This window comes from Colletotrichum tamarilloi (assembly GCF_030869305.1).
Source record: "Colletotrichum tamarilloi strain Tom-12 chromosome Unknown Scaffold_5.1, whole genome shotgun sequence".
In the NCBI taxonomy this organism is placed as follows: Eukaryota; Fungi; Ascomycota; class Sordariomycetes; order Glomerellales; family Glomerellaceae; genus Colletotrichum; species Colletotrichum tamarilloi.
The window spans coordinates 359657-385088 of record NW_026849388.1 but is presented as its reverse complement, the minus strand read 5'-3'; the positions used below and the strand labels follow the sequence as shown (position 1 = coordinate 385088).

At 55.4% G+C, this 25432-nt stretch overlaps 9 protein-coding genes across 9 annotated transcripts; 3 read left to right on the top strand and 6 right to left on the bottom strand.

Annotated features, from left to right (window-relative positions):
- Nucleotides 1-1887: 1887 nt before the first annotated feature.
- Nucleotides 1888-2230, bottom strand: CTAM01_02224 (uncharacterized protein; the record flags this gene model as incomplete). The annotated part of the gene is made up of 2 exons (XM_060518263.1): nt 1888-2005; nt 2037-2230. The coding sequence occupies 2 exons, from the start codon at nt 2228-2230 to the stop codon at nt 1888-1890; spliced, it is 312 nt and encodes a 103-aa protein (XP_060386896.1).
- A 449-nt stretch (nt 2231-2679) lies between these two features.
- CTAM01_02223 (disintegrin) lies at nt 2680-5185 on the top strand (the record flags this gene model as incomplete). The annotated part of the gene is made up of 2 exons (XM_060518262.1): nt 2680-2746; nt 2802-5185. The coding sequence occupies 2 exons, from the start codon at nt 2680-2682 to the stop codon at nt 5183-5185; spliced, it is 2451 nt and encodes an 816-aa protein (XP_060386895.1).
- Nucleotides 5186-6027: 842 nt separating this feature from the next.
- Nucleotides 6028-6736, bottom strand: CTAM01_02222 (uncharacterized protein; the record flags this gene model as incomplete). The annotated part of the gene is made up of 2 exons (XM_060518261.1): nt 6028-6195; nt 6296-6736. The coding sequence occupies 2 exons, from the start codon at nt 6734-6736 to the stop codon at nt 6028-6030; spliced, it is 609 nt and encodes a 202-aa protein (XP_060386894.1).
- A 1424-nt stretch (nt 6737-8160) lies between these two features.
- Nucleotides 8161-11290, bottom strand: CTAM01_02221 (LisH protein; the record flags this gene model as incomplete). Its single annotated transcript, XM_060518260.1, has 9 exons — nt 8161-8187; nt 8240-8683; nt 8738-10000; nt 10152-10312; nt 10390-10406; nt 10581-10675; nt 10872-10958; nt 11145-11166; nt 11256-11290. 9 exons carry the CDS (start codon nt 11288-11290, stop codon nt 8161-8163), a joined length of 2151 nt encoding a protein of 716 aa, XP_060386893.1.
- Nucleotides 11291-12958: 1668 nt separating this feature from the next.
- CTAM01_02220 (uncharacterized protein) lies at nt 12959-13588 on the bottom strand (the record flags this gene model as incomplete). Its single annotated transcript, XM_060518259.1, has 1 exon — nt 12959-13588. The coding sequence occupies one exon, from the start codon at nt 13586-13588 to the stop codon at nt 12959-12961; it is 630 nt and encodes a 209-aa protein (XP_060386892.1).
- A 754-nt stretch (nt 13589-14342) lies between these two features.
- Nucleotides 14343-14777, bottom strand: CTAM01_02219 (uncharacterized protein; the record flags this gene model as incomplete). Its single annotated transcript, XM_060518258.1, has 1 exon — nt 14343-14777. The coding sequence occupies one exon, from the start codon at nt 14775-14777 to the stop codon at nt 14343-14345; it is 435 nt and encodes a 144-aa protein (XP_060386891.1).
- A 1354-nt stretch (nt 14778-16131) lies between these two features.
- On the top strand, nt 16132-17291 carry CTAM01_02218 (eukaryotic integral membrane protein; the record flags this gene model as incomplete). The annotated part of the gene is made up of 2 exons (XM_060518257.1): nt 16132-16508; nt 16568-17291. 2 exons carry the CDS (start codon nt 16132-16134, stop codon nt 17289-17291), a joined length of 1101 nt encoding a protein of 366 aa, XP_060386890.1.
- Nucleotides 17292-19970: 2679 nt separating this feature from the next.
- On the bottom strand, nt 19971-20402 carry CTAM01_02217 (uncharacterized protein; the record flags this gene model as incomplete). The annotated part of the gene is made up of 1 exon (XM_060518256.1): nt 19971-20402. One exon carries the CDS (start codon nt 20400-20402, stop codon nt 19971-19973), a length of 432 nt encoding a protein of 143 aa, XP_060386889.1.
- Nucleotides 20403-23888: 3486 nt separating this feature from the next.
- On the top strand, nt 23889-24679 carry CTAM01_02216 (uncharacterized protein; the record flags this gene model as incomplete). The annotated part of the gene is made up of 2 exons (XM_060518255.1): nt 23889-24212; nt 24263-24679. 2 exons carry the CDS (start codon nt 23889-23891, stop codon nt 24677-24679), a joined length of 741 nt encoding a protein of 246 aa, XP_060386888.1.
- Nucleotides 24680-25432: the final 753 nt, after the last annotated feature.

Below are 25432 nucleotides of genomic sequence, written 5' to 3'. Positions count from 1 at the left end.
TCAATAAGCTTACTCGTTTTTTCGGTGGTGAATGGGGACACCGGACTGGTAGTAGCAGAACAACAAGCAAGTAGGACACAACCCAAGCACCAAGACCGTCCCATCCGACGCGCGCGGGCGGGGGGAGGTTGAAGGAAATGGCCCATCTCGCCAGATGGGAAAGCGTTTACCGTTGGGTAAAGAGTGGCAGAGAAGGAAGCCAAGAAAAAGTGATGAGCATGATAGTGGTATCTCGGCGCAATTGAATGATCCACAGATTCCATTCCGTCAAAGAATCGGAGAACATTCCAAGATTTCGGGGAGAATAGAAGAAAAATACTTAAATCATCGTGGATGCATGCACCACTGGACGGATCAGACCAGATTGTGCGTTTTGTCCTTGAGGCTATACACAATAGAGATCTCGACATTTCTCCTAAGCTCCCCGTCAAAACGTCAAACTTGAATAAAGGCTTGAAGAACCCCCCTCACTCGGGTTGCTATTGCCAGCATCATTTCTCGACGAAACCCTTTCCCAAGGGTGAGGCAGTTGCCATTGGCCGAGAAAGCGCCCTATTTTGCAGTCTACCTGGCCCAGCGTGCCATTCCATTGGGCTCTGAAACACACAACGGGAAAAAGGTCGCAACTTGGAGCCAAGGGTTTGGGCCTTTGGGGAATCTGGAAGGGAAAAACCACCACCAACGTCGGAAAAAGGTACGTATTCTGTCTATAACAGCACGGCTAAGAATAGCCCACGATTACACAGCTCTGTGTAAAGTAGGGATCCCCCTCTGTCGAGGGAAGGGAAACCCAACACACCACCACTCATTGTATGTGCATGTGCAGGAGAATCCTCAGAGAAACCGCTGACACGCTGCCAATTGCTCAGCCCGATACGTCTTTCCCAGGGCTGCCATCTCATCCCATCACGTCCAGTCCTTCCCCCCTCCATTCATCGGCTCCATTGCCTTGCTAGGCCATCGGCCCCCTCTACATTCACGGGAGTTGGAGCAGGTATTCGCGGGACTTGGACTCCAACGGCCCTCCTAGGTCTCCTCGTGCCTCAGCTCAGACGAGGACAGTGTCAGATCCCCGGGAAAGGAGCATCTTGGCTTTTGACGCCGGGATTCCCCTCTCGCTACAGCCTACGAACGCAACGCAACGCACGCACCCGCATCCCACTTGGTGTCGGCATCGAAGAGGTATGTTGGAACGAAGCTTTTTTTTTTCCCCCCTTTCTTGCAGTCTTCCTATATTTGCATGAGCCTGAATCATTGCGTGCATATGTCGGTCAGCGCCATGAGATGAACTATAGCGCAGACATTACGAAGTATACAGAAGCCCCGATGCCGGCTTCTGCGTCAGTGGTTTTTTTCTGGCTGGACCGGAATCAGGCTACGGGCGGCGGGTTCTTCGGCCTTTCTTCTTTTTTTTCTTTCGTGGCCCATTTTCCTCTCGTTTAATTCCTATCCGGGGTGTTGGTGTCAGTGACAAGCTAGCCCAAGTGCCTGGGATAGATCACGAGAGCGAGCGAAGCAAGCGCAGCGTCCAGCGTAGCGCCCGTGTTGGCGTCCATGGGCTCGGGGTCGATGGGGGATCGACCGGGTCGCAGAATTAATTGGCATTTGCGGCTTCCGTTGCCAAAAGGTTGTCAGCAACTAACAGTGAAACAGGGACACAAAATCCGAACCATTCTCCATCCTGACATCCTTCCACTGCGTACTACGTACAGTACCTACGCAGTAGACTTCTTCTTCTCCTCCTCCCCCGGTCCTGGAGAAAGGTACACCACCAGCCAGTCAGGAGTCTAGAGGGGAGAGAAAAGAGTGTGCAGAGCCACAATAGAGCCCATCCCGCAACCTTGATTCTCACTCACCCGACCCAACCACCCCTTTTGGGACTGTCGTTTATTTCCATTCTCTCTCTCTTGCATCGTACTCAACACGACAAACCGAGAGAAACCACTGTACGGGTACTCCGTACATACAGACACAAAAACCGGGTTGGTTGCCAGGGACGCTACGGACGCTACGGACGCTACGGGTACTTTGCACAGCTTGCATTGTCCCAGCCCCCACGAGGATACTTGGACATTGGCGTTGCCACTGCCGCGTCGCCGAGTAGCACTAGGCCAAGAGTTACCAAGACGTCGCCCAGCCCGCCTGTGGAATCCACAGCACCTCTCGAGCTCCAATACAGTTGGTCCACGCCCCCGTACCAAGAGATCGTGTTGCGCAATCCACCGTTCATCTCACACTCGCACACTCTTTGGCACTTTGTAGTGGACTCTCACTCTGCAGTGTGCCACACGCCCCCCGAGGAATCCCACATCCGCAAGTTCCTGAGCACTGGCGCTCTCTCCTCTTCCGTCACCCGTCGAACGGCCGCCAGCACCCGGACTTTCCACCTTCTTTTCCCCGTCCACCACTCTCCATTCGTTCATTCTTGTTTTATTACTTTGCTGTCCGTCTGGTTACCTTTTTCGTTCGTCATCCCATCGTCTTCGTGTGTGTATTTGCTCTTTTTTGGAAACCACCCGGGACAACGCGGTGCGACGTGGGCACAACAGTGGTTTAAGACGATCGCAAACCGGCCCTCTTCCTCTCTCTCAATCTCCCCTATTCGAGAGGCTTACGCAACACCACAACTGAGAGGCCTCTCTGAGCCTCACCCCGTTTGCGGGGACACCACCACAAACCATGGTTTCCTTCAGGACCATAGCTGCCGCCTTTGCCGGCCTCGCGGCTCTTCCCCAGAGTGTTTATAGTATGTATTTGGAAAGTGATGGTGTACTGCGAGGCGTACTGACGACGGCGAACAGCACACTCGACACAGCGCAACCCGCTGAGTTATGTCACCATCCTCGAAGATGCCGTTTTCCACTCCCCTTCACAACACTGCCACGCCCTTTCGCACTTCGATCTCACTTTTTCTCTACACGACAAGCAACAGGAAATACGCCTTGCGCTGGAACCGAACGATGACATTCTCCACAACAATCTCCAAGTGAATTACATGGGCCACGACGGCAAGATCCACACCACAGAAACTGTCGACAGGTTAGAGCACCGGGTATTCAGGGGAAAGGCATTCGTACGCCACGAGGGAAGCCCCAACGACTGGAGGCATGCTGGATGGGCTCGAATCACGGTACACCGAGACGGCGCGGAACCCATTTTCGAGGGCGCTTTCCGCATCGACGACGACCACCACCGAATCCAGACCGGAACCAACTACCATGCGCGCAAGCACCGCGAGGACCCCGACGCTCCGGGCAAGGGTCGGAATCCCGACGAGTACATGGTGGTCTGGAGGGACTCGGATATTATCGAATACTGGACCGACCGTGAGGATCTAAAGAAGAAGCGGGAAATTTTCGGCCGGTCTTCATGCAACTCGGACAGCTTGGACTTCAACACTGACTACAAGATCTTTGACGCGCGGGATACCGAACCTCTGCAGTCCGTGCCATCAAACTCTCTCTTCGGACGCAACATCTTCGGCAGGCAGATTGACGGCAGCACCGGTAACAACGGCGCAGGTGTCAACCTCGTCTCCACCATCGGACAAACCAACGGATGCCCGACGACGCGCAAGATCGCCCTCCTCGGCGTTGCTACGGACTGCACTTACACCGCCGCCTTCAACTCAACGCAGGCTGTCAGGCAGAACATCATCGATGTGATCAACGCCGCTTCCGAGGTGTACGAGAGCACATTCAACATCTCACTCGGCATTCAGAATCTCACAATCAGCGACGCCAACTGCCCTGGACAGGCCAGCTCGACCGCCCCGTGGAACGTCGCATGCAGTAACAGCGTCACCATTACCGATCGTCTCAATCTCTTCTCGGCGTGGCGTGGTAAGTCCAACGATGACAACGCCTTCTGGACGCTCCTGAGTACCTGCGGCACCGATTCCGCTGTTGGCCTGGCGTGGTTGGGACAGGCCTGCACCGATGGAGCCCAGACATCAGGCAGCGGCAGTAACAATGAGACGGTCGCGTCAGCCAACGTAGTGATTCAAACGCCAAGTGAGTGGCAGGTTATCGCTCACGAGGTCGGCCACACCTTTGGTGCCGTACACGACTGCACTTCCGACACTTGCAGCAATGGCGATTCCGACATGCAGCGGTGCTGCCCCCTGAGCTCCAGCACCTGTAATGCGGGTGGTTCTTACATTATGAACCCGTCGACCGGCACCGGTATCAGAGCATTCTCTCCTTGCAGTATCGGTAACATTTGCTCCGGTCTTCTCCGTAACCAGGTCAAGTCGTCTTGCTTGACGAACAACCGAAATGTCAACACCATCACCGGAAGCCAATGTGGTAACGGCATTGTTGAGTCTGGCGAGGACTGCGACTGCGGTGGAACCTCTGGCTGTGGCAGCAACAGGTGCTGCAACCCCACGACGTGCAAGTTCACCACCGGATCAGTCTGCGACCCCGCCAACGAGGACTGTTGCAACGGCCAGTGCCAGTTCGCTTCCAACGGTACCGTGTGCAGAACGAGCACCGGTTCTTGCGACCCCCAGGAGACCTGCAGCGGCTCATCATCAACGTGTCCCAGCGACGAGCACAAGGCTGACGGTGATTCTTGCGGTAACTCTGGCGAGGGCCTCACCTGCGCCTCTGGACAGTGCACCTCTCGTGATCAGCAGTGCAAGACCGCCTGGGGATCGCGAACCAATTCCACATCGGTAACCTCCTGCAACAGCGGCAGCTCAGACTGCATGATCTCCTGCAATGTCCCCAGCATCGGCAACGGCGCCTGCGTGACGATGAACCAAAACTTCCTCGACGGCACGTCGTGCACGGGCGGCGGCAAGTGCTCCAACGGCGTCTGCCAGGGCGCCAACGCCGGCACCGAGATCATGGACTGGATCCAAAACAACAAGGGCATCTTCATCCCCGTCGTCATCGTCGTCGGCCTCCTGGTCCTCATTGTGTTGTTTAGCTGCATCTGCGGCGCGTGCCGGCGGAGCAGGAGCCGGCAAAGAGCTAAGCGTCTCAAACCCGTGCCCGTGCCGGCGATGGCGCACAATGGCGGGTGGAACAGCTACGGGGGCGCGTGGAGTAATCCCAACATTCCTCCGCCACCGCCGGCTGCTACGCGGCCCGGCGCGCCTCCGCCTTATCATGGCGGTGACCCCTACCAGAACGGAGGTTGGGAGATGAACAGGACTCAGAGCGCCAGGTACGCCTAAAGATGCGGTGTGACCTGGGACAGCTCAAGGAGGGAATATACAGGACGGGACGAGTTGGATATTACTCTAGACCATTGCATTACTCGGCGTTGGCGGTGCTTTTTTCTTGTTTTCATTTACTATTATTACTGCCCCCCTTTTGGATTCAAATTCCATCTTGGGGGGAGCTTCGACGATTGCACATTGGAACCACGGCAAACCTGTTCATCTAGACGGGATTGCCATTTCGTGTAATTATGATGACCAGAGAGAGGCCTAGGGTTGTATACTTACTCGTAGGATAAACCTGGCCTGACCTTAGCTTACCTAGAGAACGGCAGAGGGGAGAGAGAGAGAATTACATAGCTTCTATAAGGTCAGCTGGCTGATCCGGTGCGGATACCAGCGGGAGACCGACATACGATCCCTTTTTCACATTGACGTTTCACGTACTGAGAACTTTTGGCTGGTATTCAGTCGTGATGTGGACCCATTGCAGTTTGTCTGACTCGAGAGAATGTGTATTTGAGGATGCAGGACGTGATGATGACTCCGTAACTCCATTACGCCGTGCTATTTCTCTTCTTCCTCATGTGCCTCGATTTGAGGCCAACCTCGTCCACTACAGCCGAGGGATGTTCCCCCCCCGGCCACGTCAAGAATGTCCACGAGACAAACGTCAAGGCAGAGCAAGCTGATTTCCCGCAAAGATACCATTCCCTCCTAACAGAATCCCCCCCGAATTCCAAGATCAAAATCCCAACTCCGTAATCCCGCAAACCGCGCGTCAAAGAGTGTCGTATCATACGTCAGAGGCCGTCACAGGGTAAAAAGGAAAGTGCCATGCAGCCCGTGGCCCGATTTCAATGACGACCCATCCGGTCCCCTCCAGCGCTCCGCCGCCTCGGATCCCGCCGCGCCGAAGACGACGACGCCGACGCCTTGCGGTGGTCCGACTGCTGCCGGTGCATCGGCTCCTCGTCAAAACCGCAGAGCATGCGGGTGAAGTGGAGGCGGGTGCCGGGGATGCTCTGCAAAGGACGTCAGTTTGGTGCGCGATATAACATGGAATGAGAAAGACGGATCGAAAGAAAAAAAAAAGGGGGGGGAGAAAAGGGGAAAGGTACTTACGTCTCCGCGACTACACGCGTACATGGCCAACTTCTCCGGATCCTCAAGCACAGCGACAGCCCAAAGCTTCCTTCTCCTGACCTCATGCGAATCACCATCGCCCACACCTCCCCCGGCTAACATCCCACCACCGCCGCCGCCGTGATGTCCCGCCCCGGGACCGAGGTGTCCCAACCTACCCACCCCGCCGCCGCCCCCCGAAGGCGAACCCCCGGCCCCGCCTTCAAACTCGAGATCCGAGTCCGAGGGGCTGTCGTGCGGCGAGTAGGGGTCTTTCCCGCGCGCTTGGCGGTCGCGCATGGCGGGTGTGAAGGAGGGTGCTCCCGTTGCCCCCGATGCGCCGCTGCCGCCGGCGCGTGTTGTGGAGGTGGAGGAGGATGCGGAGGGGTGGTTTGAGGGGGAAAAGTAGGGGCGTTGGGGGGTGTAGTATGGTGCTGACATTTTTTCCTTGTGTGTGATGTGTATGTTGTAAGAGTGGTTGACGGGTTGTGGTTTAGCGTGTTGTATGTGGATGAGTGAGAGATGAGAGGTCGCAAAGGTCGGTTGGTGAGAGCTCTCAGCTGCCAGGTCGATTAGGCACGTCGCGTGTGTGCGCGAGTTTGATCCTGCCTGGCGCCGTTTCGTTCACCTCACTCAACACGCAGTCGCCTCGCTCGTTAACCCGATCGTCAAAAAAAAGATAAATCCGTCCAGCAGTGTCGAGATATCGCGAGCTAAAACCCACGTCGGATCTCAGTGAGACAAAAAAGCACGCCCCCCTCAGTCAGTCGCGATCGTCGAGTCCGCCACGGGAGGAAGTCGAAAAAAGAAACAATGCGTTTTTCGAATCGTCGTCGAGGGCGGGAAGACAATGGGATTGAGACTCCGCACCTTCTTTTGCAATCAGAGGAAGGGAAACGGACGCGGCGCACGGATGAAAAATGGAGGGGACGTCGTCGTTGGAAATCACACGTGCGGGGCACGACATTGAAGGAGAGGCGCTGGCAAAAGTGTGGCTGGGGTTTCCCGTTCCCTTTACACTGTCCCCTCCCTCCCCCTCTCCGTCGTCCGTCCGGATCCGATGCGGGGGCCCGGGCTGCCATTTTTGTCACGTCTAACCAAGCCGTCGGTGATCTAAGGTAGGTAACTTTGAAGCCAAATCGCATACCTTACATTTTGCATTGGAAGCTATAATGACGGTCATGTAGAATTTCTGACATAGAGCCTTCCCACCATAGGCTGTCGCTCTTCATCACCTCGCGATAGGTCTAGAACCACAATGGTATTCTGTAGTCCTTCACGACATCGTCAAAAAATTACACACAAATCAAACCAGCGTGCAGTCAAGTGTCATAGTTTCCTTTTTCCATATCGTTTGGTATATACAGGCATAGTGTACAACGTGCTGAGCCCTCAAGTGTCAAAGTAAGTACCCCTCCTCCGCTGGCGGGACACGAGTACGTTGGAGAACAATCAGTCAACCAGAGGGGGGAAAGAGACCGAATCATCTACCACGGTGACATCTAAACCAACGCAGACGCCAGTCGTCCTTTCCAGAAACTTCAGTTGTAATGTGAGATGGAAGGTATGCGTATGCAAGAAGGCAGCCGGTTCCCCGCCCCAACCCCGTTTGTTGGGGACCTGTCTGAAATCATCGATAAACAACACCGCCGCGACGCCGGATAACTGCAAAAATTCGAAAGTGGTAAATGTACGACACAGAATCGTTTGGTTGAGACTCTCGGAGGGTGAACATGGTTTCCCCTTTCTCGGAAGGTCTCGGTGGTTTGATGTTGGACTACCGAGTCTCTATAACGTCTAACACTCCATTGGAATGCTTTGAACGACTTTAAGCGTGTGCCAGAGGGCACGAATCTCTGTTTCGTCTACCGACGGAAGTTGATCACAGCCAGCTGCGCATGATTAGAATCAGGTCGCACCATGAGGTTTTGAGATATGACTTACTCTGCTGTTAGCTCCATAGGCGAGCCGTTGTCCGTCGGCATCCCAGCACAGACAGTGCTCATCCTCGTCCTCCGGCTCCGAGCTCGCCTTGGGACTGAGCCATCCGGGATGTGGCGATCTGCTCCAGCTCGCCCTTGGCATCGTGTGCTGCTCGCCAACCTTCCAGATCAGAATGCGACCGGCCGTGGCTCCGGCGATGAAAGCGCCATCTGGTGTGAATGCAATCGATACAATGGGCGATTCCATGGTCAGAATAGACTTTGGTTTTCCAGGCTCAGGGTCCTTGGCGTTGGAGATGATAATGGCGCAATCGTCGCCTCCAGATGCGACCAATCGTTCGTCTTCCGGCACGACGGCATCATCCGGGAGAGGCTGCCACTGTACCGCCGTGATCGCCCCAGAGTGGGCCGTTATTGACCGGCGGTGACCATCTTCGTCCCAAAGCTACAAGGTTGAGTCAGCTGAACTTTCATGGCACAGGCGTTTCGGGACACTTACATCCAGGATGCCCTTGTCGCTCGCGGTAGCGGAAAGTTTTGATCGCCGGTCGTAGACAACCTGAGTAAATGTGTCGTCCCCTCGGCTCTCCAATTTCTTGTTCGGCACGATGGCCGTCTCCGTGCACTTTAGTGACAGCATGACATCTCCGCCGGTAAGGAGGAACTCTGTTTCGCTGGTCCACGCAGCATCCAGTGGCCAGCTGAGCAAGTCGTGATTCGGCAGGAAATAGGACAGTGTGTTGGACGTCAGGGAGTGATAGACAGTGACCAGAGCGCCGCCGGGTCCATTTGCGTTGCTGTTATCGGGCGCAATGGCGAGAAGGGCTGCATCGCTCGGGCTCCAACGGAGCTTGATCACGGGAGGGTCTGAGACGTCGAACTTGTCGACATGAGAACCGTCCTTTGCCCAGATGTGAACCGATGCCCTGTCGCCATGTTCGATGGCGATGGCAATGGCCGTTCCCCTACTATTCCAAGCAAGTTGACCTACTGTGGCTGTCTTGGGAGTCTCGTCGTCGATGAGACTATGAAACGGGCGATGTACACCATGCACGTGACCGTCGGGTTCGGGAGCTGGAGTGGGCGTCATTGTGCTTGAACGTGAGATGGTCCAAATTCGGGCTAGCGCATCGGTTCCAGCAGCCGCCAAGATTGATGGGTCCTTTGGGTTCCACTCGCAGCGCAACAGAATGGGTGCGTTTTCACCGTTGGCTGGCGAGGGCGAAGCTCCAGGGCCGCCTGCGCTTGCAGCAGTGGTAGTCAAAGTCGTCGGGGCGCCGCCGTCGCCAGCGTTGTTGGTGGCACCGGCGCTGGAGTTGCCGTCATCGGGCATTAATCGTAGAAATGTCGTCTCCGTGGCCAATTCCTCAACTTTGTCGACTTGCGTGCCCTGCTCGGGGCCATCTGTTCTCGGGGTGGGCGTCGGAGCTTGCTCGCCTTCGAGAGGCGACGGATAGGCATGGTTGTTGTCGCCATGGCTGTCTAGCTCCATGGGGTCCGTGGCCGCATCCGCCCCGTTCGTGCTCTCATACCCATTGCTCAGCCTGGGCCGCTTGCTGGGTGAGCCGCCATTCACCATGTGCTGCTGTTGTGGCCGGCTGTCAAATTGGCGTTTCCGAGTGTTTTCGACCTCCATCTCTGTGTCGTCCACCTCGCCATCTGCGTCCTCATCCTCCTCAATTTTTTGAGGCGGTTGAGCGATCAATGGCCCAAACAACCCCAGCTGCAGTGCTTCGGCCGCAGCCGCAGCATCTGAAGGCACCTGCACGCGCAGAGAAAACGTTAGTTTGCCAGAGTTCGCACATTTTCCACACACCCACCCGTCCGTCTCGCCGCCGACTCGGGGTGCACCGGTTGCTTATGACGCGGAAGGGAAGGTGGGAAGGACAGCCGAGTGGAGCACAATGCCTTACCAATTTCTTCGCATGCTCTCTCTCGAGGGCATGGTAGCAGAGGCCTTTGTTGATGACGGACACCAAAGCGTGGCTCTTGACGTGATTTGCGAAGTCAAAATGGCGATGAGGTTGCTGAATGTGCCATTCTTTCTGGAATTTGGCTGCGGTCTCTCGGTAGTCTGCAATCGTCAGAAAAAAAGCCCGTGGCCCCCACCAGCTGTCGCTGGCTGTGCCCAGACGGTTGGTTGTCACGTACTGCCTTCCAAGAGATACCTGAGAGAGGAGAGTCAAAGTCAGCAGGTCAGCGATAGCATGAGGGCGCGAGACCATCCGTCGAGAAGCGATTCATGAGAGGGCAAAGGCAGAGGGCGTGAGATGAGTGAGGCGCGATTGTGCGTGGAGGTGCGGCGGGCGGGAGTGGGTGAGACGCAAAAAGGGTGAACTCACCTCCAGACGAGAAAGTTGACTCTGTCCGAGTCGAGGTACTCCTTGGTGACCATGCCGCTCGGCGCCGCTGTGGGCGGCGTAATTGAAAGGGGGTTCTTTAAGAGATTTCGATGGGGGACTCGATGAGAGCCTTCGTGGGCGCGTTTTGCTGGCGTCGTCGGTCGAGGGGGAAGCGATTTTTTGCAGTCGTCGATTCAAGATGAGGAAAGATTGAAGATTGAGGAAGCCCGCAAGAGTGGATGAAATGGAAGGATGGGCGAATCTGAATCTGGCGGTACGTAGCCTACGTACCTTGTTTAGGCGAGACCAGGCGTGAGGCGTGGCGCTAGCGCCAGCAGCCCAGTTGGATTCAATGGCGGGCACTGACTGGACTAGCGACTAAGGTAGGGGACTGCCTATGACTGACCGGGGGTGCCAGCACTGCAGCAAAGAGGAGGATGGATGGAATGGATCGAGGACGAGGAAGAGGAGAGACACCTGGACAAGATTCAAGAGAAGGAGAGAGAGAAGGGGAGCGACCTGACTGGCCTGGCACTTTGCGACTGCGACTAAGGTACGGAGTACATCTTTGATCTGGGACTTGGGACTGGGGCATGACGGGATGAGCACGATACGCTTTTCCTCGCTCTCTGCGTCGCGGCTTCGCGGCGTTGCCTCCGCATTGCTTGCACTCACTGTCCCGTCTTTAGCTGCCACCTGCGCAGCATCATTTGACGGATGGAAGCCGAAATGCGCGTGGAACTGGCAGTGGCATACTGGCTACTACTACCCAAACGTACCATACACCACGGTAGAGTACGGATACCTACACTACCAAATCCATACCATAACTCACTAGCTGATGCACTCACCCCATAAACTTACCTGCCTACCGCCGTCCCGTCGATCACCAGCAGCTTTCTTTTCTCTGCTCAAGGTGCCGTACGGTTGCCCTCGACACTACCGCGACCACCAACGACCCGATGTATGCCTCCGTCCCCATCGGTGCAGCGGCACGACGATGCAGTTGCAGGCGGCGCACGCACACACACACACACATTTGCACACACATACGCACACACACCTGTCGCAGTCGGATCAGGAGCAGCAGGGAACTCGCCAGATGGGGGTGGTAGGGGAGAAGGAAAGGAAGAAGGGAAAGGGACCAGCCTGAGGCCCCGGACCCTGGTCGAGGCTTTGCAAGTCCCAGGCAATGGAAAGACTGATGAACGCAAATGCCAGCATCAACCAAGACACACGAAATCTTTGGAGACTTTTCACACGTCTGGGCTTGCCATCAACTGGGACGGGAAGCTGGAGGAACAAGCATACATACCTTACTGCGTCCCTACCCACGAAAGGTACGTACCGTACTTGTCGGGCGGGTGTGGAGCCGGCTCCAAGGCCCCAAAGTGCATGATCCAAGGTACTTAACCTTCAGCGTACCTCTTGGACCGTTCCTCGAAATCACTAGCCAGTCAGCGATCCCATTGAGAAATCTGGGCCAGCCGCTAGGTACGACGACCACGACAATGACGAGACGGCAGGCAGTCTCTTTGACTTACCCCGTTGTTCACTAGGTATGTGTTCCCATGTTTCGGAGCGCGGTTCTCTCGACTAGAATTGAAGAACGAAAAACTTGCTGCAGTGCCGGGCAGAAGGAAACGACGACTCGAGGGGTACCTTCTTCCACCACTGAGATCAGGGGAGGTCCCAGAGAGAATTGTGTCTGGGGAGTGGGAGGCAGAAGGGGCGGGCAGCCTTCGAGAAAACGATAATTCTCTGCTAATCCCGTGGTCCCCCGTCCATCAATTTGTTGTTGTGGTCCATCGAACTTGGGGTTTGGTGTTTGGGGCTGCTACTCAAGACAGGGTTCCCGGGAGAGCCACATTTCGGGGCACTTTGAAGGTGGTCCTGACACCCCCAAGTCGCAATGCCGCCCCTTGCGCTTTGTCCCAAGTACCGTCTCATACTCGCGCATACGTAAAAGTACATTTACCTCTCTATCTTATTTTTTGCCCTATTTCCCTGTCTCGTGCCTTGCCTTCCAGGCCTGGGGGCCCAGCCGGCTGTGCGTGCTTTTTTTTTTTCTCGATCTCGAGAGGTACAACTACGGAGTACGGAGTAACGGGAGTACATACATAATGCGTCGCTCGCTTCTCGCTAGGCTTCTCCATGCTGTTGTGCAATGTGAGCACCGGGGATGGATCCTCCTACCTGGCACACTCCCATCCAAAATAGCACCGGCACGACTGGGTATCAAAAGTGCGCGATTGCGCTCAATCTCTTGCTCAGTGTGTGTCGATCTCTAGTCGTCTAGCTGACTACGGGGCAAGCGAATTCTCTCCAAGGTGCACACGGATCGATGCCTAGGTACCGGCGTGCATATCGACGAGCGTTCATCGTGGCCGCACCAGAAGAAAAGAAGAAGAAGAAAAAAACCTCGATGGTTTCAGGGGTCCAGAACAAGCAAGGCACAGTGGATGCCGGGCTCTTCCTGACTGACAGACGTAGGGATACGGGCAGCTGGACCGTGACGGACAGAGGGCTGGAGACGTTGAACTTTCAAGGTGCTCCGTACTCCGTACCGACCATGACACAGGTACGGAGTACCTCGTGCGTATCCGTACGCAGGATGAATCTGTAGAGTCAAAAGATACATCGAAAAGTACAGACAGACACGGGAGAGCGATGCACGGATTGGCTAGAGCTTTTGTACATGTCGAGCCCATCATCAAGTCCCACCTTACGTAAGGCGGCTCCCCAGTTTCTTGGATGCAATGGGAAAACCCGAAAACTTCCAATGTCTTCAACCCAGCTGATCTGCTCGTGCAAACTCCTTGACTCTGCCGTCCGTCATATCTGCCCATTGCGGGCGCCGCCGCACGTTCGCTTCTAGCGCATCTGCGCCAATCGAATGCAGTTTTTGTATCACCACTGCCAGTGACCAGTGACCTGCCTCCGTGCTCCGGCATCTCCCATCCCTCCTCCCCCCTTTCGAGTGACTTGATCCCGCTACGGATACCCATCTCCACCTCACCGGTCGGAGATCAGAAGAGACACGCAGGCGGGAGGCCCAGAAACATTCCCAGTCTTGTGAACCTGGTGGCTGTTTCTGGCCCCCAGCATTGTTCCACGACCCAAGGTGCACAACTAAAGCAGGGCCAGACACGCGCGGAAGCACGCCGCAGAAACAGACTTGCCAGGCGTGCCAGGCTAAGGAGGGAAGATGAGACGAGCAACGGGACGAGTTCCCAGCAGCGCCAGACTATGCTTGTCTGGTGCACTGGGACCACTGGTGCTTGTGTGTGTTCTGACGTCTCCGCCCAACCGTCGTCTGTCTTGATTGCGGCACGGCTTAGCTTGTATGCACAAATCGATACGTACATGGCTTTCTTTCTCTCTTTTTGCCCCATACGGCCACCGCCCTGGAGGCTAATGCCGAGAGAGGGCCGCGCCTCTTGGGGCTGCAGCCCGCGCAGATGGGCAGCGGTTTGTCGTCTGTTTCCAATTCTTACCCGTCATGTACGTACCGCCAAACCTTGAATGAGCAAGGCAAGGTACGGTGCCGAGTGGGGGATACTAATCATTACACCAGCTGGGGGGAACGCTCGTGGTCGGAGTCGGACGAGACAGCCGGAACAAGCCTCTCTTGTCTTGAGGATTGTGGCCGCGCTTTGTTGTGTCAACGACGTATGTTTGACGACGAAATGCCACTGTCGTCGTCGATTCAAGCGTTCGTTGCCTTTCTCGGTACTCCTCGCATCCTGCGTTCTCTCCCCTCTACCAAGCTCTCGTCTGTCTGCCCGGAAAGGTCATCTCTTGTGTGTACGTGGCATTGCCCATCAAGGGGCCTTCCTGGCGGGAACCGCTGGTTGCGAGGCGCCATGGGTGGGTGTGGACAAGGATGTGATGGCTGCATGGCCTTCGATCTTTAATAGCTCCGGGGACTTCTTCAGGCCCCCCTGCCACCGCCTGTCTGTGAGCACTCACTGCTGGCCAGTCACACCGGCACATCAGGCCAAGCCGAATGGGACCTCGTTTTGTGGACAAACCCCATCCCGTCAACGTTGGCCGACGTTTTGTTGTTCGGAAACACCCCTGGGAATGGCAGCACGCTCTCACAGAGATCACCCTAGCACCCTGGCACAGACTCAAACGATGCCCATTCGTAGTGTATCCGTACTGGTGCTTGTGCTGTTTATTACCCGTTGCCATTTGCTGGTTGTTCGGATTTCCTGCTTCAATGGCGACATGCGTCGCAGCGCAATACCGCCGCAGCGTCTGGGGTAACAGGTATTGAGATGACGAGGGAAGGGGTTTGTCGGGCTTGAGCCGCTAACTGCGGACTGGGTATCGGGAAAGCTGGCATTCGTTGTAACGATGACAAGCGATCGTCTCGTTGCGAGTTGGGTGGCGACCAGTACTTCAGATTGACAGTTGTATCCTTCTCTGACATTCAGTAATGCCACTGCGAACGCAACGGCGTCTCTCCCCTAGCGGACGAAGTCGGCCTAGTCAAGTAAACGAGCGATCTGGCACCTTTTCTTGGTGGTCCTAGGGCAGCCCGTCCGAGGTTTGCGGTACCGTCCGAAGGCGTCCAGGGGCCTCTTCTCGAGTCAGTCTTGGCCGCCTGGGCACTGTGGCACTCTCACCAACGTGAGCCACAGCTTGCGCTGGGAAAAGGCAATCTCATCCGTCACAGCATTCCCCCAAGGGAATCGTTGAAATGGCCTTTGGTCATGGCTGTACCGAAGACAATAAACAACAACAAGGCTTTTTCCTGCCGAGAGGCTGGACGGGACGGTGGCACCTGTGGGAGAGGGCGGACAACGGCTTCTGACTGGCACGGCCGGGCTGAGCTGGCGTTCAACCGAACCAAGTGCCCTTGGAAGCCCTGCAGGGATGGAACCACGAGATCTCCCCGTTTCGACCGCATCGAGGACTCGTCGTACCCACCAGTGGAACACTCCCACGCCCCCCTCTCAGCCCGTTCATCGCCTTGCAGATGAAAAAACTCGGGGCCCTGTTTGTGCTGCTGCTTGTGCGCCGCACCTTGCCTCTCATGTGTTGTACTCCATCTGTTGATCCGCCGCAAGTCGAAATTTATCGCAGGATTCCTACTGCTGTAGGACAATCCCAGACGTTGATATTGGCAGTCAGAGACACATCGTTGAGAGAACTTGAGGCACGAGAGGGAGTCTCGAGGGAACGTGGTTCTCAGGTACGTACCGCAACCGGGGAGAGAAGCTGCCCGTGTCAATTTTGCTGGGAACCCGCCAAAATGGACCACGGGATCCAATCAGTCCCGTCTGCAAGGACCGTGCGCCAAGCTTCCAGCTCTTCCCCCTGTCGGGACTAGCTCACCTCTAATGTCGGTATGACTATTAATCCGTTCAAGGGACCCACTGAAACGACCCCGGGACGCCTTACCAGTCACGTCCAAGTGTCCCCTTGTGTGAGGCTCCAGGAACCAGATATCTGAAGGGCAAAAAAAGCGAGCTTGCCCAACTCACGATCCCAACCTGGATGAGCTGTTGACGACCTCCTCCTCGAACGGAAGCTGTCCAAGATGCCGCCCCGAATCAACATCCCGCCGGTCACCCGGGTCCTGCTGGCTGTCCTCGTCGTGCAGTCGTTTCTGAGCGCGGCGATCCGCTATCGTCAATGGAGCGCGACATCCGAGATCGTGATACCGTACCTGACGCTCATCCCTCAGCTCTCCCTTATTTATCCGTGGACGTTTTTGACCTCAACATTGGTCGAGAACAACATCTTCACTCTCGGAATTGCCGGCGTCACCATTTACCAAGGCGGTAGATACCTCGAGAGAGCTTGGTCTTCAGCGGAGCTGGCCAAGTTTGTCGCCGTCACGGCGCTGATTCCCAATGTCCTGACCTTTGCGCTCATGATCATCTTCTTCACCCTGACAAGGAACGAGCGTTGGACGTAAGTGAATCTTCGCCTTATGTGTCTGCGGCTAGCAATACTAACGAAGCTCTTGACAGACTGACCGTTATTGGCGGCACGATCCCGATGCAGATCTCTTTCCTCGTCGCATTTAGCCAGCTCGTCCCGGCGCACACCGTTACTCTGTTCCGCGGCATCCTCTCCCTTCGAGTTCCGCGATTCCCTCTATTATATCTCGGCATCGTCTTTATTCTGTCTCTGACGCCGCTTTTGACGGCGGCCTCTTTCTCCCTTGCTCTGAGCGGCCTGCTAACGAGCTGGACATACCTCCGCTTCTACAAGACCGTCTTCCCCGACCTCGACTCTTCTCAGCCGACTTCCCTCCGCGGAGACGCCAGCGAGACGTTTGCATTTGCCGAGTTCTTCCCGGCGCCGGTGAAGCCCTTCGTTGCCACCCTTTCAAACCAGATCTTTGAGGTGCTGGTGGCGATGCGGATATGCAGCCCCTTCTCCCCGGACAACGTCCCGTCCGGACGAGGCAACAACTTCATACAGAGAGGCGCACCTGGTGGTGCGAGAGCCGAGGCGGAGCGGAGACGAGCGCTGGCACTGAAGACGTTGGATCAGAGGCTCCACGCCGCCACCGCGGGCACACCGGCACGATCTTCGTCACAACCTCCGGCGCAGCAGCCCACGGGTCCGACGGTACAGACGCAGCCGCAGCCCAACACGCAGACGGCTATGACTACGCAGCCTACTGCGATGCTGGGGGAGACCAACTACCACCCCGAGCAGGAGTCGAGCGATAAATCCGCATCGTGAGAGGGAGAGAAGGGGGAGAGGCACACACACTTCGCTTCGACTAGAAAATCGGTTTACTTTCCTTTCTTTCTGGCCAGGTCTTGAGCCGATTTTGGACGATTGGACTAAACGGCGACGGCGCCGTTTCATGGCTGCGGCCAACTGTGTACTCTTATGTGTTGATCCTGGGGGAAACTTTTTTCTAATTCGGGTATTTTCTTCCTTTTGTTTGGCATCGGCGTCTAAAGACGGATACCTTGAGTGCGCGCGTGTGCGTGTGTAAAGCGGTATGAGCGGCGATCCAGGATTATGACAGCGACGGCCTGGGCCTATGTAGTGGTCTAGAGCTTCTAACCTACTACACCCCAATGGGCGTAAATTCGGAATGATGTATGTTATAGACTTACAAAGCCTTCGCTTTTCGTTCTGTCATCAGAGTGCTTAAAATCGGATGCATGTCCGCGCGCACTTCACGAAGATGATTTTCCCACGTGCTGCGTCATGATGGCCAACGACGTGCTCCACCAGCAGATACCACCCGAAACAAGATCTCCAATGGTGGGAAGGGGCGTCATCCACTAGGATCCGATTCTTCGGCGCCGAAGGACCGAAGAGAGGGCGTTTAGAGCAAGGTAAGGTATGGAGTGAAAGGACGGGGACCTCGTGTGAGATGGGTAGGTATTTACCCTCGGACCTAAAAGTAGCTGGAGTCATGGTGGCCGTCCCCGTTCCGTATGCACCCTCGGACAGTGTTCGTTTGCGTACCTTGTATTAGTCCCAACTCCGGGGTGCTTTTCTCTTTTGGAATGTTTCCTTGACGGGACTCCTTGATTTGCCGTCTTCTTTTGAAATCTCATTCGTTCTCTTGGTCCTCGGACCGGTATTCGGTAGTGGTTTCTCTCACCGAGTGTTCACTTCAGTCCCCCTTCCCTTTCCTTTTTTTTTTCTCTTTTTTCTTTCTTTGGCGTCTTTGCGACTGACACGCGCGATCACCGGTCCGTGAGCGTACGGGGGCCATTCGTGCCGGGGCGCGGACGGAACCCGCCATCCACCACCCACGGGCCCACCCCATGCCAAGGTACTAAGCAACGGCCTTTACTCCGTACAAACCACGGTAAAGCATCCGTACCTGTGGTAGTTTACAAGGTGTTCAAGGAAAAGCAATACAGCAAAGGGGAAACTTTGTGCGCGTAAATATTGTGCGAGGCCTATATAAGACTACGGAAAATTCTGAACCACGTCCCGGTTCCTGCTTGCTTGACATGTTGGCGGCCAGGACGCTTAGGAGTGAGGAGGAGGTTGTGTGTGTCCCTTGGTTCCGAGGTCTGATGATCTCGGGCTGTCCGATCTTTTTCCTCCTCGCATGTCGCCGTGATGTATACCCACCCACGTGTAGAGGGTGATCAGCATGTTGTCGAGAGCTTCAGCATCGATGATGAATGACCATGAACAATATATTGCTTTCCATAGTGACATCTCCGCCAAACTAGCACCAAAGCTACCACTCGGGGAGTTGTGCACCTTACGACAAAAATCTCGATCTAGCTCAAGAAAACATACAAACTACTTTTCGGATAATCGGTCTTGTCAAAAAAATAAATATTTTGCCTTTATACCACCGCGCCCTGAAACCTTTCCGTCTCTCCTCATCTCGAGTCGTCAGCGGGCATTTTGGGGGGGGGGGGGGGATCAGGTGAGGTGGGTGTTTGGGGGCGGGAAGAGGTCTCTGCGGGCGTGCGATACCCGAACATGGGATATTATTACGGGCGCGACAGGCGAGCTGTCTTTTTCTTTGACATTCAAAGCCTTGACTTATCTCCTTCGAGATACATCACTTGCTGTTGATCAAGAGAGACCATCTTTCCATCTTTCTTCGGTGGAGTTTTCTCCGAGTGCCTTACGGAATATAGGTAGTCCGACAACGACTCCACACATCCCGTGGTGAATCGAGCCGGCGCTTGTGCTTTGAGCCTCCCTCCACGGGGGCATACCATGGGCTGTGGTATAATGTGGAGATCAAGCAACGCAAAGGCAAAAGGCCCAGAGCCCCCTTGCTCAAAAGCGCGCTGTCGAATGCCTACCTGTACAGCCCGTAGTGGAATGAAGGAAACCCCCGAGGAAAGAACGCGGTCTTGGATTTCCCGTGAGCAACTGTCGGGATTTCCTTTAATGAAACCACATTCCGCCACTATCTCTTCCGTCCAACACCGCGCGTTCCTGCGGACTTTCTATAGTACCAGTAGTGATTTAGAGTTGCGGGACACAAGAACCGAGGAATGTAAGAACCGTCGATCTCCGGTACCTACCTGCACACCATGCACGTCAAATGATAGGTGGCAAGCTGTTCTGTATCCGTAAGGAAAACCATGCCTAGATCAAAATATATACATGTCTCCCTCCCAAGGACGCCATTGATACTCATGCAACCATAAGGGACTTCACAAGTCCGTTGGGAGAAAAATAGCATTAGCGGAGCCATATACCTTTCGTGTTGGGTTGTTCTTGGGCGTTCTAGTCGTTTGAAAGTGTTTGGATCGAACGCGCGCACGGATTTCCCGGTCCGAGGTCAAAACGAGACGAGTCCGAGATGGGAGGAAAAGGTGAGCGGAAGTACTCCGTATAGAGGAGAAGAGAATGAAGAAGAAGAAAAACGCATCATCGATAAGATCTCCGAGTAAGTAAGATAGCGAGTGTCATGTTTCAGAAATGAGGGAGAAGGAGGAGGAGGCCTAAACCAAGCAAGGCAAATCCATCGTCCCTTTTTCTGAACTTCAACCCAATAAATCCAAACCGTTCTCGCACCTTTCTCAGGACGCGTCTCATCTTGTCTTTTTCGAAGCTTCTATCTACAGTTGATGGATGGGGCGCCTGACTTTGCGAGCTTGTCGTTTGGGTACCTAACCGTAGCAAGAGGGCAGCATGGCGAGCGAGCCTGAAAAAGTCTGCTTGTCCTCGTAGTGTGGCATCGTAATGCATTGTATACCAGACGGTTAATGCATCGGGGATTGAGAACTTAAGATTGACGGGGACCTTCTGTCGGGCGTGACGGACATGGATGGATGTCGAGCCGCGACGTTCGGTGAGCAGCGAGAACAGAGACAAGGAGCAAAAGGTTGAGAGACCTCTAGACATGACACATGAACCTCGAGGCAGGTCGCCTGTGCATGACACAACCGCGGGAGAGACGGGGAATCGGGGTCCTGGTCAAGGAATCCTTGATCGTCCGGTCTCTTCCTTGCTCCCTTCTCTTATGGTTCCTGCAATCCCAACGTCTTACGTCTCTTCTCTGTAATGGAAAGCGAACCGATGTGTGCGTGCGTTTGATCAATGCATGGCAAAGGTGGATGGTATGCACAGAGGCTTCATCACCACCATCAGCAGCACCCAAAGGCTCTATCTTACGTAGGCCTAGGGGTTGGTTCTCCGCGAGTCACTACCGCTTTCTTGGCGGTGACTGGACGGAATAAACGAGCCCGAAGATTGCCATCTGCGAGAACGACGATGGAGCAAATTCGTCTTGGCAGGGCCAGCTCAGGCATCTGGTTCGAGAATCTGATGCAATGTCAAAATGCCCAACAGCGCTGCCCAATGACTTCCATAACATTTCGGTATACGACACTTCTATGATGGACTCGGTGATGTTGGGAAAAGGGAATTCGGACGCGTCAAAACCGCCTAGACACTGGGCGCCTGTAATCCCGGGGCAATAGTCTGGAACGGCTAGTAGTTGACGACAACGGCATGCGCCGATCTAAGGGTACGTATTTTAGCGCATGCCTTAGGCGAGGGTGGGGAAGGCTTGCCGTGGTGCTTGCTTTGTTTGCCTCGAGGGGTTGAGGCCAAGGGGCAGCAAAGAAGGAAAATTAGAAAAAAGGTTTCTGCCGATGTAGCGTTAGCTGACCGGACCAATCACGGCGAAAAACGTGACGATGCTGGGGTTTCCCTCACGAATTTGGGGCGCCGGAGGGGGGATGACGAGGAGAGGATTTGAGGTCTCCACTTTTAGCGAGCCTTATTCAGCAGGTGCTTTTTGGCATTTGTGGTGTCTGGAGTTCTGGGCCGATGATTCGGCGATAGGCTGGTGGGTTCGAGGCTGGTAGACTCAGTGTGGAGGTGAGCTGAGCCGCAGCCGCCCGAGTGATCCAGAGCGACGACGAGTTCAACCCGAGTTTATTCGTGGAATGAGGCCGCAAAAGTAAGCCTAGCACTAGTTAGAGACGTCGACATGTCCTGTCCCCGACAAGGGCAAATCGAATAAACGCGCCGTTCGACCACAAATAGCTTGGCTCGGCCTACGGCTTGGCTTCTGAGGCCTGGTGGAAACTCTTCACCACTGGAGGCTAGGACTTGGCATTGGCTGAGTCGGCTTCCCCGTGGCGCGTGCAGACCTGGATGCCTGTGGCTCGTGTGGTGGGTTTGCAACCTTGCTTTGGAGGTGTGGCATCCCGTTCGGAGAAGTCTGTCTGGGCCGCCGGTTGGCTTGGGCTGGGCTGCATCATTTGTCTCAGCTTTTAATTGATTCCCATGTTCCACAACCCTCACAGGAATGTGTGCCCGCGTAGCCGTGGGTGGCACCCCCCGCTGAAAGTCATCGGCAAGTAAAAGTAGGTATGAGCAGAGGCACTCAATTGAGCCTCCCGCAGTGCTGCTGCTGCTGAGGCGGCGTCGAGTGCATTTGGCAAATTGCTCTGCATTGGCGATGACTCTCGCATTTCTTTGGACCTGTGGACTATGACTATGTTGCCAATGCACGAACATCGTGGCATCGTGATATCGTGGTATTGGTGTCGTGTCGTGGATTGATGCTGTAGTAGGACGCGGGATGCGGGTGTTTGAGATGCCCGCGCTTTGCGCCCAGCGATTCGATCTGCGGTCACCCTAGCCACACCATATTCCATACAGAAAAGCTGCTAGGATGGTAACAAGACGAGTCAACAATATAAGTCTTGAACAGGGCGATGGAGACGAGGTCTGGCCATCGCGTCAGACACGTATCTGTGTACAGATTTTCGCAGTGTGTCGTGACCGGGAAGACCAAACCAGTCTGACCATAGCGAGAGATGGGACGGTTTGCGGGGCCCTGACTGTCGGGTATAGGCTCGTCATTTTGGAGACAAGCTCACGTGAAGTGGTTGCCGACACGACCGAGTCCCAGACTTAGTGCAGACCCAGACCCAGTCTCCGCCGTTTACCTTCACCGCATGATGGGTCCTGAGAAGCGTTGCGACTTACGTACAGGATGGGGGGAGCCTCAGGGAGGAGGACCATCGTCGTCGGAGTGCGGCACCAGCCAAGCCATTCCTTGAACGTTGTATGTTTGGGCCGTGTGCCGCGCCGGTTGTATTTGGACTGCGTGACTGCGTGACTGCGTCTAGAAGGGAAAATAGAAAGGAGACAAGGCCCTGGGCTGGGGGTTCCCGAGCGACGCGGCGCGTAACCTTAGAAGTTAGGGCAAAGGTTGAATATGCAAGCTCGTCAGCGCCAGCGGCCAGGGCAGGGTAGGCTGGAGAATTTGCTCGATTTTATTATCCGCTTAGGTCGAGAGATAACGAGTCTTTATGTGGACCGCGGGAGGTAGAAGAGATGCCAGCCAAGCCCAAGAGTGAGCCAATCCGTCGAGGAGATCAGCATGGCAGCGAAGCAAGCAATATCAGCTCTTCGTGCTTAATATGAGCTTGTGCCTTCTAGATCCGTGTTCCCGCGAGTAACCGAATGCTGCCAGCCTCCCAGGAGGGATCCGAAGTTCTCGCCAGAATTGATCGCTATACGCCGTGGCTCTGGAGGTCATGATGGCCAATGGGCTGTAGCAGCTTCGGACTGATCGATCACGATGGTGCCAAGTTATGTACGGATACGGATAGGCATAGGCTTCCATGCGGCTGCTTGGGATATGCGATGTTAGCAGTGGCAGTAAAAGGAGAGGGAACCTAACTTGCTGGCTGAAGTGCGTAAGAAGATACGTACCACTCGACCGTTTCTTGTGCGTGCTTGTTCATTTCCAGCCCAGCGAGAGAGGGAAAAAAGGGGGGCCGAAGGGTTCGAGACGGGCGGACGGTATCCATACGGGTCCAGAGGGACGAGCACAGAGCAGAGACCATCTACGGGAGTACATTCGTACATAGTAAGGGAAAAGCAGAAAATATCCGGGCTACCGGGGGTGTGAGGCTTGTACGAATTGGGAAGAGTGAGAGAAGAATGGAGGACAGAAGAAACATGGATGGGCCCAGCGGCTGTGTGCCGTGCCACTCGACCCCGAAAAAGGCTCTGCGGCCCACAGACTTTGCCAGTACGTACCTGTAGCACACCGTGGCTAACGCCAAGGAGTCAGATCAGTCTCCCCGGCGGTACGTCAGGTTCGACAGGTTGGGCGGGAGGCACCAGATATGCACGTAGCCTCAATACGTACTGTACGTAGTATCTCCTGCCGCCGCAGAGCACCTACCTTACCTCACGACTCTTCCTCGCTGTTTCTCCATCTGTGGCCTTCGCCTGTGTAAGGTGAGGTACCTTCCGGTGAGCCAATCTATCGAGGCAGATAGATTGCGATGAACAAAACATGGACCTCGAGACCTGTGCCCACTCTCTCTCCCCGACTTTTATCTTGCCACGACTCATTGTATGCGTGACTTCTTAACCACAAGCACCAATATAATTGCACGGGACGGACTTTGGCAGCCCGCCCCCCGGCACCTTATCCAGAGCTTATCCATCCTCATAATCACGCATTTCCATCGTACGGAGTACCTTGCTATATCCTTCCCAGCCTTATTAGCCGCAAGGTTCCTAAACCTCGCGAACTCGGTCTTCGTAGAGAGCACCTACCTTTTTCTCTCGCCCACCTCAGCACCAGACCACCGCCCTTCTCCCAGTTCAATTCTCACGTCGCCTCGGTACCTCTCCCACCGTGATACCGTCACCATCTCTTCCACACCACACACTCCCGCACGCGCGCACATACACACATACAGACACACACACACACACACACACACACACACACACACACACACACACACACACACACACACACACACACACACACACCCGACGCACACACGCACACGCACATCGGCACAGCGTGTACGCCCACACATTACAGTGTCTATCTTCCCCATCCCTTGCGCTTGACGCCGCTGTCAGTCGGGTACCCTCGCACTGCTCCAAACGGCCTGCATATGCGAGAGATGGCTGCATCCTTCCTCCGCCTACCTTGCACGTACATATTGCGGTACAGCCTGGCTACGCACACAATCTCTCTCTCTCTCTCTCTCTGCCTGGTCCAAGCCAAGGGTTGGGGGAACGGCAGGCAACCCCATCCACACCCCCCTGTTACGGGCATAGAGACAGACGCAGACGCCCCCCTTCACTTGGTTGCTGTCGCAATTCGACTCTCACACCTTGACCCCTGACGGAACCCCCCTCCTCTCCTCTCCTCTCCGAGGACACCTCAGGTAAGCCTCCGGCCTTCCCTCCCCACTCTGCCTAATCTAGCCATGATCCCCCTCCAGCCTGGCGACGATGGCGGCGGCGGCGACCGGATCCCATCGAGCTATTTGCAGGTCCCAAGCAGAGCCCACAGGTGCACCCGCGTCATGTGTGTATCCTGTATCTGCGGCTTGGTCCACACGCGCACGAGAGCACTACACTACTGCGTACACAATAGCGTACGACTACCTACGGATACGTCTACGAGTAGTCCGTCATTTCTGTCCGCTGGCTAACGTAGTGTGGACCGCACTGGAGGAGAGAAAAACAGCGTGCGTGCACCACCTGCTCAAACCGGTCCAACTGAAGAAGTGAGCGGGCCCAGCCACTGCGGCGCCAACTGACGATAGCTTCGTATCGAGAAGCTTTTCCTGCTGGACTCAACCACCGATCCGCCATGATCTCTGCAGATTGCGGGTATGAGCTTGTTCAACGATTGCGAAGTCTGGTGCGACACGAAAACAAAGACAACACACCAAATAGCTCGCCCACAGGTCCATTCGGTACGGTGGTTTCGAAGAAGCCGACGAACCACCATGCCCATCCCATCACGATCATCAGGCGCTGAAACCGAAGATCTCCACCGGGGGAAGGTGCCGAGGAATAAGGAATGCAAGTGTGGTGCCTGAAGTGTGACGGGAGAAGACAGCATGCCAGCCAGAACGCCAGCGACAGGA